Here is a 13,800-nt window from a genome sequence, read left to right on the forward strand (position 1 = left end):
TTTGTTTTGTTTTATTTGTTTGTTAAGCCTTTAATTTAATGGCTTGACATTTATATAGCTCCCCAGAGCAAAAACATCAGAAGATTGGGAATTTAGCTGAAGAGGTCACTTATTTGCCATTTTTAATAAACAAATAATTCCCTTTTCCCTCAGTCCCACATTCCCTGGCTCATTAAATCAATTTGAGGCCCTTAAAATTTTTTCTGGCAAATTGAAGTAAAAGCTCAAACTATGTACTCCCCTGAGGAATGCTTACCCAAGTCCTGCAGGTCAGGTCAAAATCAGTTTCTGTCAAACAGCCTAACACCTCAAGTTATTGTGAAATGAGGAATTGGTCATTGGGGGCTGGGCTGTGGACCTGCCTGAGAACAGTTGGCTGCAGTGCCATGAACCTCAATCTGGCTACTTTGGTTTGTGTCCTGGGTTTATTTTTCTTCCATTCACAGTAGAGAACTATGAAAAAGTCAAAATACATTTCTGTTGGGAATTCATGAATGAAGTTGGCTTTGCAAACCCGGATGCTGAAAGTGCATCCAGAGCAAAGCCGTGAGGGCTTCCTGGCAGAGGGGTGGATGAAACAAATGTACACAGAGCTCTGGTTCTGAGATCCTCCAGAGGGCAGAGACTTTCCGGTAAACACAGGATTTCACTCCCAAGTGCCTTTCCTCAGATATTGGGGATATATGAGATTCACCCAGCTTGTGGTCTATTGAACATCAGTTAGATAACACAGTCAGGAAATGAAGTGGAATTTGATGTATTAACTAGGAAGCAGCATAGGAAGCCAGGCTTGTGTTTTATTTGTTATTATTTCCCTAATATCCTCAATTACATGCTCCCATCGGAGGATGGGAGCTGCTGCTCATGTAATGGTGTTGCTCCTGCTGGCTCGGGACACAGGGAGACTGGGAGTGAACCCCCTGCTCAAGGCATCAGGAATAATGTTTGCTTTTATCCTCTGTTCCCAGGCCTGTCCCAGGCTCTCTATCTTCTCTGCTACATCTCCACAACAGACAGAGACAGCCCATGCCAGCCTCCATGCCTGGGACCCTACCCAACCCTACAATGCCAGGATCTTCCGCCGTCTTGATGCCAGTAAGTTCACCTCATTGCCGCTGAGCCTCGCCCTTTTGAAAGAGTAAAGGGTAAACTGAGATCTAAGCTAACTCAAAAGACAATGGCTACTTCCGGGTAGAGAGTTGAGCTGTGTGTCAGTTTGCTTAGAGTGTCCAGTTGTCCATCCCTAGGAGTCTTGCTGGCTTTTCCATCCTTTAGTGCTTCCCTAGTGAGGCCTCGTTCCATCTTCCTGCTGGTGACAAGTGAACTCGGCACACCCAGGGAATGCAGTGTGTTCAGGGGCACAGTGTTGTTTGACTACTCCAAAGTCTATAGCTTGCTCTATATACATAGTGTCCTTAAATTGTCAGTGAATGGCCTAGCCAGGACTCAGAGTAATAATAATAACAATAACACATGATAGCTGTTAACATGTATTTGTGCATATCATGTTCTATTAATCATGCTAGAAGCATTTATTTGGAGCTTACCATGTACTTAGTCACTGTAAGCACTTCATCAATACAGGAAACAATCTTATGAGGCAGGTACTCTTACTGTCCCCATTTTTTGAATGAGGAAAGTAAGACAAGTAAGTTGCTTGACTGAGAAACAGAGCAGCTGAATTTTGAACACAGGAATTCTGGCTCCAGAGCCCACCCTCTTAACCACTGCATGATATATACATTCTTTCCTTTCACATTTACAAGAGCCTATGAGGGAGCCACTGTTATTACCCCCATTTTACAGATGAGAAAAGAGGCACAAGGGGCAGAGTACTTGACTAAGGTCACAGAGCCAGTAGGTAATGGAGAAAGGATTTAAATCTGGATAGTCTGCCTCCTGAGCCTACACTCATAAGCATTGTATTTTACTACCATCCTCTGAAAACTACAGATTAATGTAAAACAGAAGTACAGACTCTTCCAGAGAAAACCTGGCTTTCTTTTCATAGGATCAACTCCCTGTACTTCTTCATCCTCCCTGGCATTGTGCTTTGGAAAACAACAGTGTCAGCAATGCCTGGCAGAGCAGAGCATTTTCACATCTTAAGGAATTGTCTACATTTGCTCTTGTAGCAATCCTGTGGGCATGTGAGAGCAATCTTTATTAATGTACTCATTTCACAGAGTTAAAACTGAGGAGTAGGAAGTTGAATGGAGCTGTTTGACGTCACACAGCTTGTGAATGGAGAGTTATAACTGGAGCCCACATCTCAACTCATGCTGAGCAGCTCAAATTATCACAGGTCCAGCAATTTGCTCACTTACCTAACTGGAGGCAGGGATAGAGAATTGGTGGCCCATGCTTAGAGAAATGGACCTGCTCGCTGCAAATTTTGCATAGTCCAGGCTGAAAACAGTCATTAAAAAGTGGGACCAGAAGGACAGACCGACTGATTCCTCTGCTGCTCATCTTCAACATCTTTAGATGAAGGAAGATAGCACCATTAATGCCATTGTCCCAGGTTTTATTCAACCCTACTAGTTGCATGAAGACACCCACCACAAGCGGTCTTCAATTAGGCTCTTAATCCCACTTGTCAAAAATTAGTTTCCTTTCAGAAATTCTATGCATTGTCCAGAAAAACACCACTACATTGACCTTTCTTCCCATTTGACTAAACTGTGTACCATTCCCAGAGACAAAGGTGGACCCTTGGGCTGAAAAGGCCCAGTGAAGTCATGCCTGGCACTTGTTTACACCACATCACCCCTTTGTAGACTTGACCTCCTGTTGATGCTTCAGAATAGAAGCAAAGGATCAGATCTAATGGTCAAGAGCCAGTGTAACAAGAAGTGAGGAACACCACCCCACAGGAGCTCCCAAACCCATGTCAGTGACGAGTACAACTGCTGTGACAGTAGCCTCCGTCGAGAGTAGTGACTCTCCACTGGGGGTAATCTTGTGCTGTCTCTGGAGGCGCTGTTGGTCATCACACCTGGGGGAGGGGCACTGCTGGATCTGCGAGTGTCGGCCAGGGGTGCTGCTGGATAGCCTGCACAGAGTGGCCTCCACCACACAGAGTTATTTGCCCTAAAATGTCAGTAGCATTGAGGCTGAGACACCCTTGTCTAGCATGACACTGCTATCAGTAGTGAAAATTAATGTAAAATCTCTAAAAAGGATATCCAAAGAGTTATAGGCCCCAGAAATCCAGGCCTTTTCCTTCTCATCATCAAACCACCAGCACCTGTGCTATAACTTTGGCACTTTAAGCATGTTTTGCCAGTAGAGTTCCTGTCCTGGGAACCCATGATTCCCTTAGTATAAAAAATGAGATTATGTCTGTAGCTGTCAGTGAGATTCTTAACTGGTTTGTACTGCGTGCTGCCAACCCACCCATTTCACAGCAGTCTGAATCATAGTAATGCATTTGTTCACTCGCTCATTCACTCATTTCACAGACTTTTGTTAAGCACCTTCTGTGGACCAAATGCTGTGCTCAGTGCTGGGCATGTGGTGAAGAGCAAGGCAGGTGTTGCCTTCAAGGACTTCATTGAGTTGTAATTTCCTATCTTTAAAGTCAAATGCTTAAATAATTTGGGAATGTGAACAACCATTTATAATTACAAAATCCCAGGGAACTGCAGACATTTTAGGTCCCATTTTCCAATTTGTTTCAAGGGAAAAGAAGCATCTCTGAAAAAGGTGGACTCTGTTACCTGGATGTTTCACCTTCAGGGCTGAATGATGCTGCTTAGTATTCAGCAAAACCACTTCCATTTTCTGACCTCTTCATTCTAGGCAACTCTACAAAGCCGCATTCATAGTGCAAAGTCTTATTAGTACAAAGCACCAAACAGTTGCTTTGAAGAGCCTCTTGCTGAGTCCGTATAATCACTAAGATGGAAAAATGCAATTTTTTAAGATAGAGAAATCAGCCTGTTTTCAACGTTTTGTTTAATTTGTGAGTCATGGTGTAGAAATAGTCACAGACTAACTTTTCCAAAAAATGAGAAGATTGGCTGACTTGAATCCTGAGGCGGCAGGCAGGCTGTTCTCACTTCCTTGTAGTGCATGATGGCTTGTAGTTTGGAAACCTTGGGATAATCATTTGTACTTCTCAGTGATCTTCCTTCAGAAGACTGAAAGCAAAAACTCAACTGAACTTGATTTCCCTCCAGGAGGTCACCTGTTAGAACAAATGGTCAAATGGTATTGCAACTCTTCTCTCCCCCAGCCTCTGGAACCGAGAATTGCATGTGATAATCATTTTCTAGAGTCGTATTCATGACTTAACAATTAAGTACATGAATGTACTTAATGGCACTGAACTGTATATTCAGAAATGGATAACATAGTAAATTTTACACTGTGTATATTTTACCAGGATCAAAACAATTATTAAAAAAAAATTAGAGTACTTAGGATGCTTGGAGAGTTAGTGGGTATATAGGAAGGAACATTTTATTTTACTAAATTGGTAAGGCCTCAGAAGGTTCTGCTGGTGTGCTTTAGAACCTTTAGAAAATTCTCCTTCCTTAAGTAGCTCCTTTTGGAGCAGTTTCACACATGCATAACATGGCGAGGTAACCGATAATAATTCGGGTGAAGGGAAAGCTGACAGTGCTTTGCTATGACAAGGAGTGCCCGCCAGTCATTCATGAGAAGGCCTTTAGGGAGCCCCTTTGCTAACCTGCACGCTGACATCAGCATTGTGCCCCCGCGCCTGGGGGTGGTGCAGCAATTGACAATGGAAGGGTGATTAACTTCAAACTTCACTCTCAGGTCTTGCCTGTGAGGTTTCTGTCCTCTGCTCTTTGAAGGGATCCAGTGATAAGGAATGCTGTTTTTTTCCAATACTACCAAAGCTAACTTTGAGTAGAAACTTGGTTCCTGAAGATTTCTGACTATTGTTTTCATTTCCATCCTTTGGCAAATGGAAAAACTTTTGCATTGAATAATCTGTTTTCCCCCTGAGGAAAGTCTAATTATTTTCTGTGTGATTTTAGTATTAAGTGTACTTGCTTTATTCTAGTTCTTTGAAAATTCCTAATTTTCTACTAAACAGAAGATATCAATCAGACACACCCTTCCCAGACTGAAATGGAGATTTTGCTGTATTTATTTTTGAGCAGGGATGCCCCGGAGCAAAAATGCCAGAACTCCGTGCAGGTACTTGAAAGATGTTAATTGTAGCCACGGTGGCAGGCCAGCAGGACAGTGTGGGAGCAGTTGATCATGTGTCATGCAATATCTTCAGCTGCTTTCACCACCTACCCGGAGGCCTGGCCCTGCTGTGCGGCTGAGAGCTGCTGCTGTGGAGAGTCAGGACTAGGTTAACAGGGAAGAGGAGATGTGCAGCCAGGGCGGCAGCTCAAACACTGGAGCAGTACAGGATAGGCGGGATCATTTTGATTGTGTTTGCCTGTAAGAGTGACAGGAAGACCCACCATATTTGACAGCATTACTTTTATTTTTTCTTACTACCGACATGATTCCTGTTTCTGTGTAAAATTTAATGAGGGGAAAAAAACCACCTGAGATAACCATTTGGTATATTGTATAGCTTTCTGGCATTTTTCTATGCAAATGTTATTCTTTACAGTTATAACAAATAAATATGATTAGTGGTAATTTGAGTGTTTGCAAAGGTGAAAATACTCCATGCCTCAGTTTGGAAATAACCTACCATCACAACATAGTTCTGTCCGGCATGGGGCATCTTCCACAGAAGGTGCACCTTTGGGTGATCCTCTGATGTGCTGGAGTTCAAGGCTCAGGAGTGCATTGCATACTCATCCCCAAACCACAACTTTCTCTGGAGTTATTCAAAGAAATTCTAAACGATCCATTTGAAAGTGAAATGTAGCTTTGTCTATGACCTCAACTGCCTTTCTCCGACTTCTGATTCTGTTGCTTTCCTTTCTCTTAGATGGAGAGACAAATGTCAGTGACCTCCAACCTCCTGGGAATGCAAGGTCCAAATCTCAGCAATCCCTGTGCTTCTCCCCAGGTCCAGCCAATGCATTCAGAAGCCAAAATGGTAAATATCAGTCATAGTCATCTTCTTATTATTTTGTGACTTTTTCTTTTGATTTCTTCTATTACTTCCAAATTTCACTAAAGTCAGGTAGATGGCTTTGTTTTGGTGAATAGATCTGTGGAAGGGCAGTGCAGAGCTTGGCTCTCTTGAAGGATGCATGGTTAATGAACCTTGCCATCAGAGGATCATGAAATAGCATTGGCTCAGTCAGTAGGTGGCCTTAATGTAAGGGTTTATGTAATTGTTCATGTAATTTGGAAGTTTGGGGAGATCCATAGAAGTTGAGGTGAGGTACATGTGTGGGTGTATTTGCTCATAATATGTTATTAACAGAAACAATCCAGAGTTTCCCTTTTTCCTTTGGTCAGTTTCAATGCCACTCTTCTTGTCCCCATATCCATTCAAACAATGGTAGTTTTAAGCACATACTGTTATGGAAGTGTTTTTCATTTTTGTTATAATTGTCAGATTAGAGCCTTGTCTTCTTGCAGGGTAATGGCAACTCTTACTGAAATACATGATTTCAGGTGACAACTTTCAGTGACTTTTACATATCAGATCACATACAGTAAAGTCAGTATTTCCAATCATAGTGATAGATTCATGCATTTATATTCTACTAAATATTAATAGAAGCAATGCACATCCATCTGCACAATGTACAATCAATTTGCTGGTTATATTTCATGGCCTTACTTGAAGCAGGTTGTTCAGCCTTCGTATAGTTAAACTCTGACACCACAATTAGTAAGGTATCAGTTGACAACAAAATATACTGCAGCAGAGTTTTTAGTATCTGATTTTGGAGAGGGAGAGCTTTTGCTAGAAGCTTGAGATTTATTTGTTTACCTGACTGCCAGTGTTCAGGACTGGCTGGTGTGAGGACTTCATGACAGTTTTGAAAATCAGCCATCGTTTTCAATGGTAGCAAGTTTTTCTGGTGCCTGCTTTGGTCACTTTCTCTTGGAAACTTCACTCATTGGTCTTGCAGCTTCTTGACTCAAGGAAGCAACTGAACACCCAGTGTTGGCTACCTTGGGAAAATAAAATCTGTGGTCAAGAGAGTTCTCTTTGCTGCGCCACAGTCCCTGTGACATGCCAAATGGCACCGGCATCTTCAGCAAAGCTTGTTAAATCTTTTTGGAATCGGCAAATATTTTTTCAACTGAAGCCCTGCAGAGCCAAACCAAATACTTGCTGGCAGAGCAAAGTTCAAACTGGCATCTGTTTTGGAGACCAGAGTAATGCCATTTTACTTTTTTTTTTTTTAAAGGAAAATAAAAATGAACTGTGAAGGTACTTAAGAAAAAACAAAATTAAGTTATTCCTGTGTATGAATAAGTGTTCTGGGTCTGAACATCAGATGCTACTCCCCCAGCTGGGTTATTTATGAATCATCTTGTTTGGTTCAGGGTCTGTGTCCCTTTTGAGGGGCCTCCCAGACAAACTTAAGGTGAATTCTAAAACACAGTTTCAAACCAAATTTCCCTGCCAATTGATTTTCACTGTATTTTATGCCACCACTTGACTCAGAAGTGTCCTACCCCTCTTCTTGCTGGCAAAGAAGTGAAATGCTTCCAAAGGGAGTACAGGTTTATGATTATTTGTATTATGAAATAAAAATATGTGATATGGAAAATTAGTAGTGATTGATGATATTCTAGCTGATAACTGGAGCTAAAAGGGAATTGGTCTGTACTTATAAAACAGGGTTACCCCACAAATGTTTGAGGAGTTAAATTTACTGAGCAAGCAGACTACTCTGCTGATTCATGTTCTAGTGAATGAGTATGTCCAGATCCATGATATCTGAGCTGATGATTTCTACCGTGGAGCTGGGGTTTAGGGAGCACAACTATTCTCTCTGCCCCAAGCTCCCACCCCTACCCCGTTATTGCCGATACATTAATCCAGAGGGAAAAATGATAGCATTGGCCACTTACATTTTGGAAGGATAGCATTTACTTAGGAGCTCAGGAGAGCGTTAAGTAACTTTTAATGTTCACTCAGCATTTCTATTCTGATTTTGCTTGTTTTATTCACTGGAGAAACCAGTTATTGCCGTCTACCAACTGTATAGTATTTTCTAGCAGCTTTGGGCTGCTCAGATGAAAAGCTTTTATGAAATACAAAGTAGTGAAGAAAAAAAATCTTCCATGATTTTAATGTCAGCCAGAGCCTCCCCAGGTTTCTCTGAACTATGGGCTTTGTTGTTCTATGCCTAATTTTCTTCCTGTGTAAGACTGGAATGGATTCCAGATTTCAACTAAGACTCTTTTTTCACTGTTTTCAAGGACTTTTCTAAAGGTCACACACGGGCCATTGTGATGAATGCACTCTGCAGGGTGTGTTCTCAGAGCACAAGAGAAACCAGAGTGCTGCCAGGGGGTGTTGCCCGCACCACAACTGCAGACCTGTCCTCCTGGGGACAGTGGTGTCACACTGTCCATTTCACTCTCTCTATTGGCCACTGACAAAGGCCATCATCCTGAATCTCTGGTGAAACTTGGAGGTCCTGGAGAAGGACAAAAAGCTGAAGGCAGGATTGCTCTAAATGCACAACTTTGTTGGGAGCTGTCAGACTAGTGATTGCTCAATAGAATACATCCATTTTCCTTGCCCCAAATTGGTCATTTCTATCGTGGGAGAGAGCAAAACAGGTGTCCCCAAGAAGCTCTAGAGCACATTAATCTGGGACATACTAAATCTAGGAGCACATGTGCTCCTCTTTTGATTTAACGTATATTAGTATTAAGCAGTGCACTTCAATGTATTGTAGCCACATATAGCCAAGCTGGCTTTATCGTGATTCTGGCAGATTATAATTTAGTTTTATGGATTCTTTTTCTGAAGAATTAAGTCAACAAACATATGGCTTCACAATTATACAAGAGACACGTGCATATTGGATTTAATTTTGGGGATCAGAACAGACTCCAAACCATGAGAGCCTTCCATTTTTCTAACTACCCAAAACAACAAATTCTTCCTCCCAGATTCCTGGGATCAGTGAGTGTCTTCCACAAAAATGGAGTCTGCTAGAAAGGAAACTCATGGGATACCTGGTGGACGTTTTTGACATTCCAAGGGGAAAAGTAAAAGGAAAATGTGTGAACAGAGAGAAATGGAAAAGGGGAGGAAGGAGGAGACAGAGTGGGGAGAGGAAATACCAACCAGACTGGGGCACATTTCCAGCTTTTCTGGGTACAAGTAATTCTGTAGTGATGTGGGTTTGGTCTCCTCAGAGTTATGTGGATTTGAGTTCATTTTTATTTGTGAGAATTAGATTAATTCTATCTAGCTTTGAAAGAGGTTTTCCTGTTTTTTTTTTTTAAACCAGTAAGTTGGAGGTTAAATAAGGAATTGGGGGAGCAATATACCTGTCTTGTGTTTCATTAATGCTGAGGTGACTACTACCATATTGAAGCCCACCAAAATGAAAGATGGCATATAAACAGCTCTTTGGGGCAGGCTGTGGCCACTCTGCCCAGATTTCACCTTAAGTTTGGGCAGAGTTAGTGAAACCTAGGGAGTATTGCTATTAGGGAGACAGTATGTACAGCTGTGACCTATTTCATCCCCAAGCAGCATTACAGGGGCTTTGTCACCACGTTACAGCAGAACTGAGGCTCCAAGAGGTTAAAAACGTCACCCAACAGCACATCACTTAGCAAAAGCTAATGACTCAGACTCCAATGAAAAATCTTTTTCATCACAATATTGGTCCTTCAGATAAAAATATCATACCGCTTCTGGCATATTACATCAAATTCTTTGGCATTAATTTATATTTTCATGCAAATGGGAGATAAGGATTGCAAGGATAGTTTAGGCCTCTGGATAACCTGGAAAAGAGGAGTGGTGGGTAGTATGGAACTTTCCCCTTGGCTTAGCCAGAGCTCTGTTGCCTCACTGACTGGTTCAGCTTCACTACTCTTTATCCAAACATATTTTTATCTTGATGTTTCTTATTTTACATGTGTGTCCCCCAACTATGTTGACTAGGGGCAACTTGAAGATAATACTTGCATTGTGTAAGCTCCTTGTACTGAGAAAGGTCCCATGAATTGACTCAACTCAAATCGAACTGAATTAAAATAATGGGAAGGAACCAAACCCTAGCAATGGGAATGGGGGTGGGATGGAGTGGGTAAGGGACAAGGGTGGGGTTGAGCAGGAACAGGTAATACTAGATGAAACTAAGCTAAGTAATCAGCTTATAAAGAGTAGCTGACTACATTTGAGTTCTTTGAAAGATATCTAGAAACAACATCCGTCATATTTTTTTCCTTGAGAGAAAAGCTGTATGTCTGTTCCTTCAAAAATAAAAGTTGGAATAGCATTGCCCTCCTACGAATTGAGAGAATCAGCACCAAATGTTGTTTCTTACATTGTGATAGACTGGTTTTGCTGTATTTTTGCTGTTGACTGTCATGTACAGTTAGGTTTGCAGTGATTGAATGTGTGTGTGTGTGTGTGTGTGTGTTAATGAATGAATGAAAGAAACCAAAAAGATGGAAGAGTTGAGGTCTTTTAGAGATGGAGGATACTTAATGAAAATCTTGCCCAGTTTCCTCATTTTTATAAGTGAGGACACCAAAGCCCAATAAAGACTTAGGGAGATCAAGCCATTATTTAAACACAAAGCTGGGACCCAAACTCAGGCCTTCATTTTTCTACCCAGAATTGTGCTTTTTCCACCAGCTATACTGATAAATTACTAACAGCACTTCTTTTCTTGGCTCATGGTTCCCTCCTGGCAGATTGGCAGACAAGAACTGGGGTTGTATAGTGAGCAATCCGTGGTTAAATCTTCACTTTGTTTTGAATGTCAACCTGGGTGTGTTTGTGTTTGCCTTTCCCCTCCCTAATTATCGAGCTGGATAACTGTTTGCCTACAGTGCCCCTTGGCCACCCACTGTCCAACAGATAAATCACAGAGAAACCTGGCTCCATGTGGAGTTGCCTGGAAAGTTTATACACATGAAAAGACAGTCTCCAGGTAACATCTCTCTGGCACTCTTGAGAAATGAAGCCCTTCGATTTGCCTCTTTGCTTTAATCATCCCCAGCTTCACTTCCTAAAAGTCCAGGCATAAAAAAAAGCAGTGAATGAATAGGCTGCTTCTCAGAAGCTTTGTGGTGAGGCAGGAAATAATGTTGACTTTAAAGAAGCTCTCACTAATGTTTGAATCGTGCCAGCAGCCATGTGTCCCTGTAGTCAGTGATCAAAACACGATGATGGACTGAATACTTTTTTAAGACTCTTCCTCCCTCACTGTGGTGGAAAACCACTGTCAAATGTGCAGATGAGTAGGAATTATATAAGATTCCATGACAACAGCAACAAAAATCTATTGTCTCACTAATATGTGTGATGAATATCATTTTTAAGGCCTTTGCCTTCTTCAAACATCATGGTAGAAAATAGTATGTGTTAATGTTAATTAAGACTGTGTGGCAGAAACCATGTTAAGCAACACAGTATCTCATTTAATCCTTGAAACAATCTGATAAGGGAGATGCTGTTCTTAATCTCATTTTACAAATGATTAAACTGAAAGGTTGGATGGCTTGTGAAGAACCTACAAGATGGTAAAATGTGGTGCTGGCATTTGAACCCAGGCATTGGGCATTTAGTCCTGGTTCTAAACCATAATGTTTCATCAGCAATGGGGATGATCATCCTATTATATAGTTTATATTAATAAAATCTATTAGAATTTCTAGTGCCTCTGTGATTTATTTGTGCCTATTAGATTCTCCAGTCCTCATCAGCTAAACACTGTGGAGAAGGCTAATCCATATTTCTGTCTGGCCAAGACAAGTGCTGAATTTGAAATTAGCCTGTATTATTAAAAACTAAAAGCAACAACTCTTCCCTAAGAGCTAATAGAAGCCCAAGCTCCTTTCTATTGACTCAAAATATACCCTTTCATATGCCATTTCCACTTTGCCCATTTAAACTGTAGAAAGTTTAAGAATATATTGTGCCACTTTTTGGTAAAATGTAAACAATTAGGTTATGAGAGCCTTGATAAGAGCTAGCCACCATTTATTTATATTCCTACAGAACAGAATAAATTCCTACAGAATTTACATTCCATATGCTGATCTGAACCCCATACATTTGATTATATTTCTTTTGAAAATGAGCATTTGAGATATTACCAATTGCCTATAAGTCACCAAATTCCAAATCAGGAAAGGAGCTCAGGAATTATTTTAGCAAAATCCTTTTCTTTGAGAAGCAAAGGCCTGAAGTTCAAGTTAATAACTTGTCCAAGGTCATATAGCTAATTAACAGATGAAAGGGAATTAGAATCCATATCCAGGTTTTCAAGTTTATAAAACTTCACTCTCCACCTGCTAGCCAGCAATTAACAGGAAAGGCCATTTATCTGCTAGTTGCTGTGGTAGTGAACTTTCTAAGGAGCTTGCTCCCTGAAGCATATTCTACAGTTCTTTTAGTGAGGCAAAGTACCTGGGCAGAAAAGGGTCCATCAGCTTTTTCCTTTATGTCAACTGGGAATTGAAGCTAACCGTCAGCTTGCTAGAAGGAAGGGCCCAATTCTCTGTAATTGTTCCTGAGACTTGGGGTCTTGACGTGAGCCTGCTAAATTACCCTCATTTATCATCCAGAGTGTGGATACACCCTGAGTATTTCATTTTTTGGCACCTAGTATAAACTGCTTCGATTTTCCCTGCCACCAAGTAAAAACTAAACTTCCCATGTCTCATCGCTGTTTTCTTTGGGGCTGGATGGATCTTGCTTGGGCTTTCAGAGATCTGCATGTGCTGGTGTAGAGTGGTGACTGAGCTCGCTGTGCACACATAACAAAGCAGAATTGAAATGCCACCTTCCATCAAACCTCTTCTCTTGGCTCTGCCCCCTCTGCCCTCACCAGTGGCTCTGCATCCACACACTCAGACATTCTCATAAGACTCATTGTCTTCCCGGTTTTCTTTCTTTCTCTTTCTGCCAGTATCCACCCTGTTCTGGTAACCATGGCAATAGGTGAAATACAATCCCAATATTTGTTCGCTGCCTCTGTCATCCAGCCCAGCACGCGCATTGCCGGGTCTTGTTTTTGTGTTTGTTTAATGTTCCCAAGCCTGAAGTCAGATGCGTCTGGGCAAGGACATGGCCCATGGTCTACTTCGGAACACCCCTTCTCAGACAGCTTTCTCAGGCACGTCTTCTTCGTGTATTTGTGTACGTGTGCTCACGTATGTGTGTCCCCATCTGCTTTGGAACATTGTGCAAATAAATTCAGCTTGTGTCAGAATAGCCAAGGGAAAAAAAAGGAAATTTTACAAATCTTATTATAGGGAAGTTCTGCTTTGCAGAGATATATTTTGGTCTTGGAATTTATGTAGCTTACACTTTCCAAGATTTTTGCCAGCACAACTAATAATGAAAGTTTACTTTGCACTTTGGATGATGGCTTTGCCTTGATTTGGTTTTTTTATGTGGGAGGTACAGAAGATCTGTTAGCAAACTAGTGCCTTGAGGTGGGTGGAAGATGGGACATTAGGGCAGATAAAGGAGAAAAAGTTTTCCTAAAGTTTGGGGGGTTTTTTCTCTTAAAAAATAAAATGGAGTATTCAATCTTGCAAGCGGAAAACTCACAAAGGATATATTTTCCCTGTTGGAATTCTTTAAAAATTGTCTTTTTTTCTCCTGTTAGTTTGAAAAGCTAGCTATACTATAACAATACCATATGATTGTTGGATTTGCCTTAATATGAATAA

General features: G+C 41.3%; 1 protein-coding gene across 4 annotated transcripts in view; it reads left to right on the forward strand.

The window, feature by feature from the left end:
* Nucleotides 1-13,800, forward strand: part of CREB5 (cAMP responsive element binding protein 5) — a 385,945-nt gene that overhangs the window by 288,105 nt on the left and 84,040 nt on the right. For all 4 annotated transcript variants that reach the window (XM_036897402.2, XM_057504611.1, XM_057504612.1 and 1 more), the window contains 2 exons: nt 969-1,095; nt 5,936-6,046. In XM_036897402.2, the coding sequence (XP_036753297.2) occupies nt 969-1,095; nt 5,936-6,046 (238 nt within the window). The remainder of the gene's footprint in view (nt 1-968; nt 1,096-5,935; nt 6,047-13,800) is intronic.

The sequence above is a fragment of the Manis pentadactyla genome, chromosome 7, assembly GCF_030020395.1.
Source record: "Manis pentadactyla isolate mManPen7 chromosome 7, mManPen7.hap1, whole genome shotgun sequence".
Taxonomy (NCBI): Eukaryota; Metazoa; Chordata; class Mammalia; order Pholidota; family Manidae; genus Manis; species Manis pentadactyla.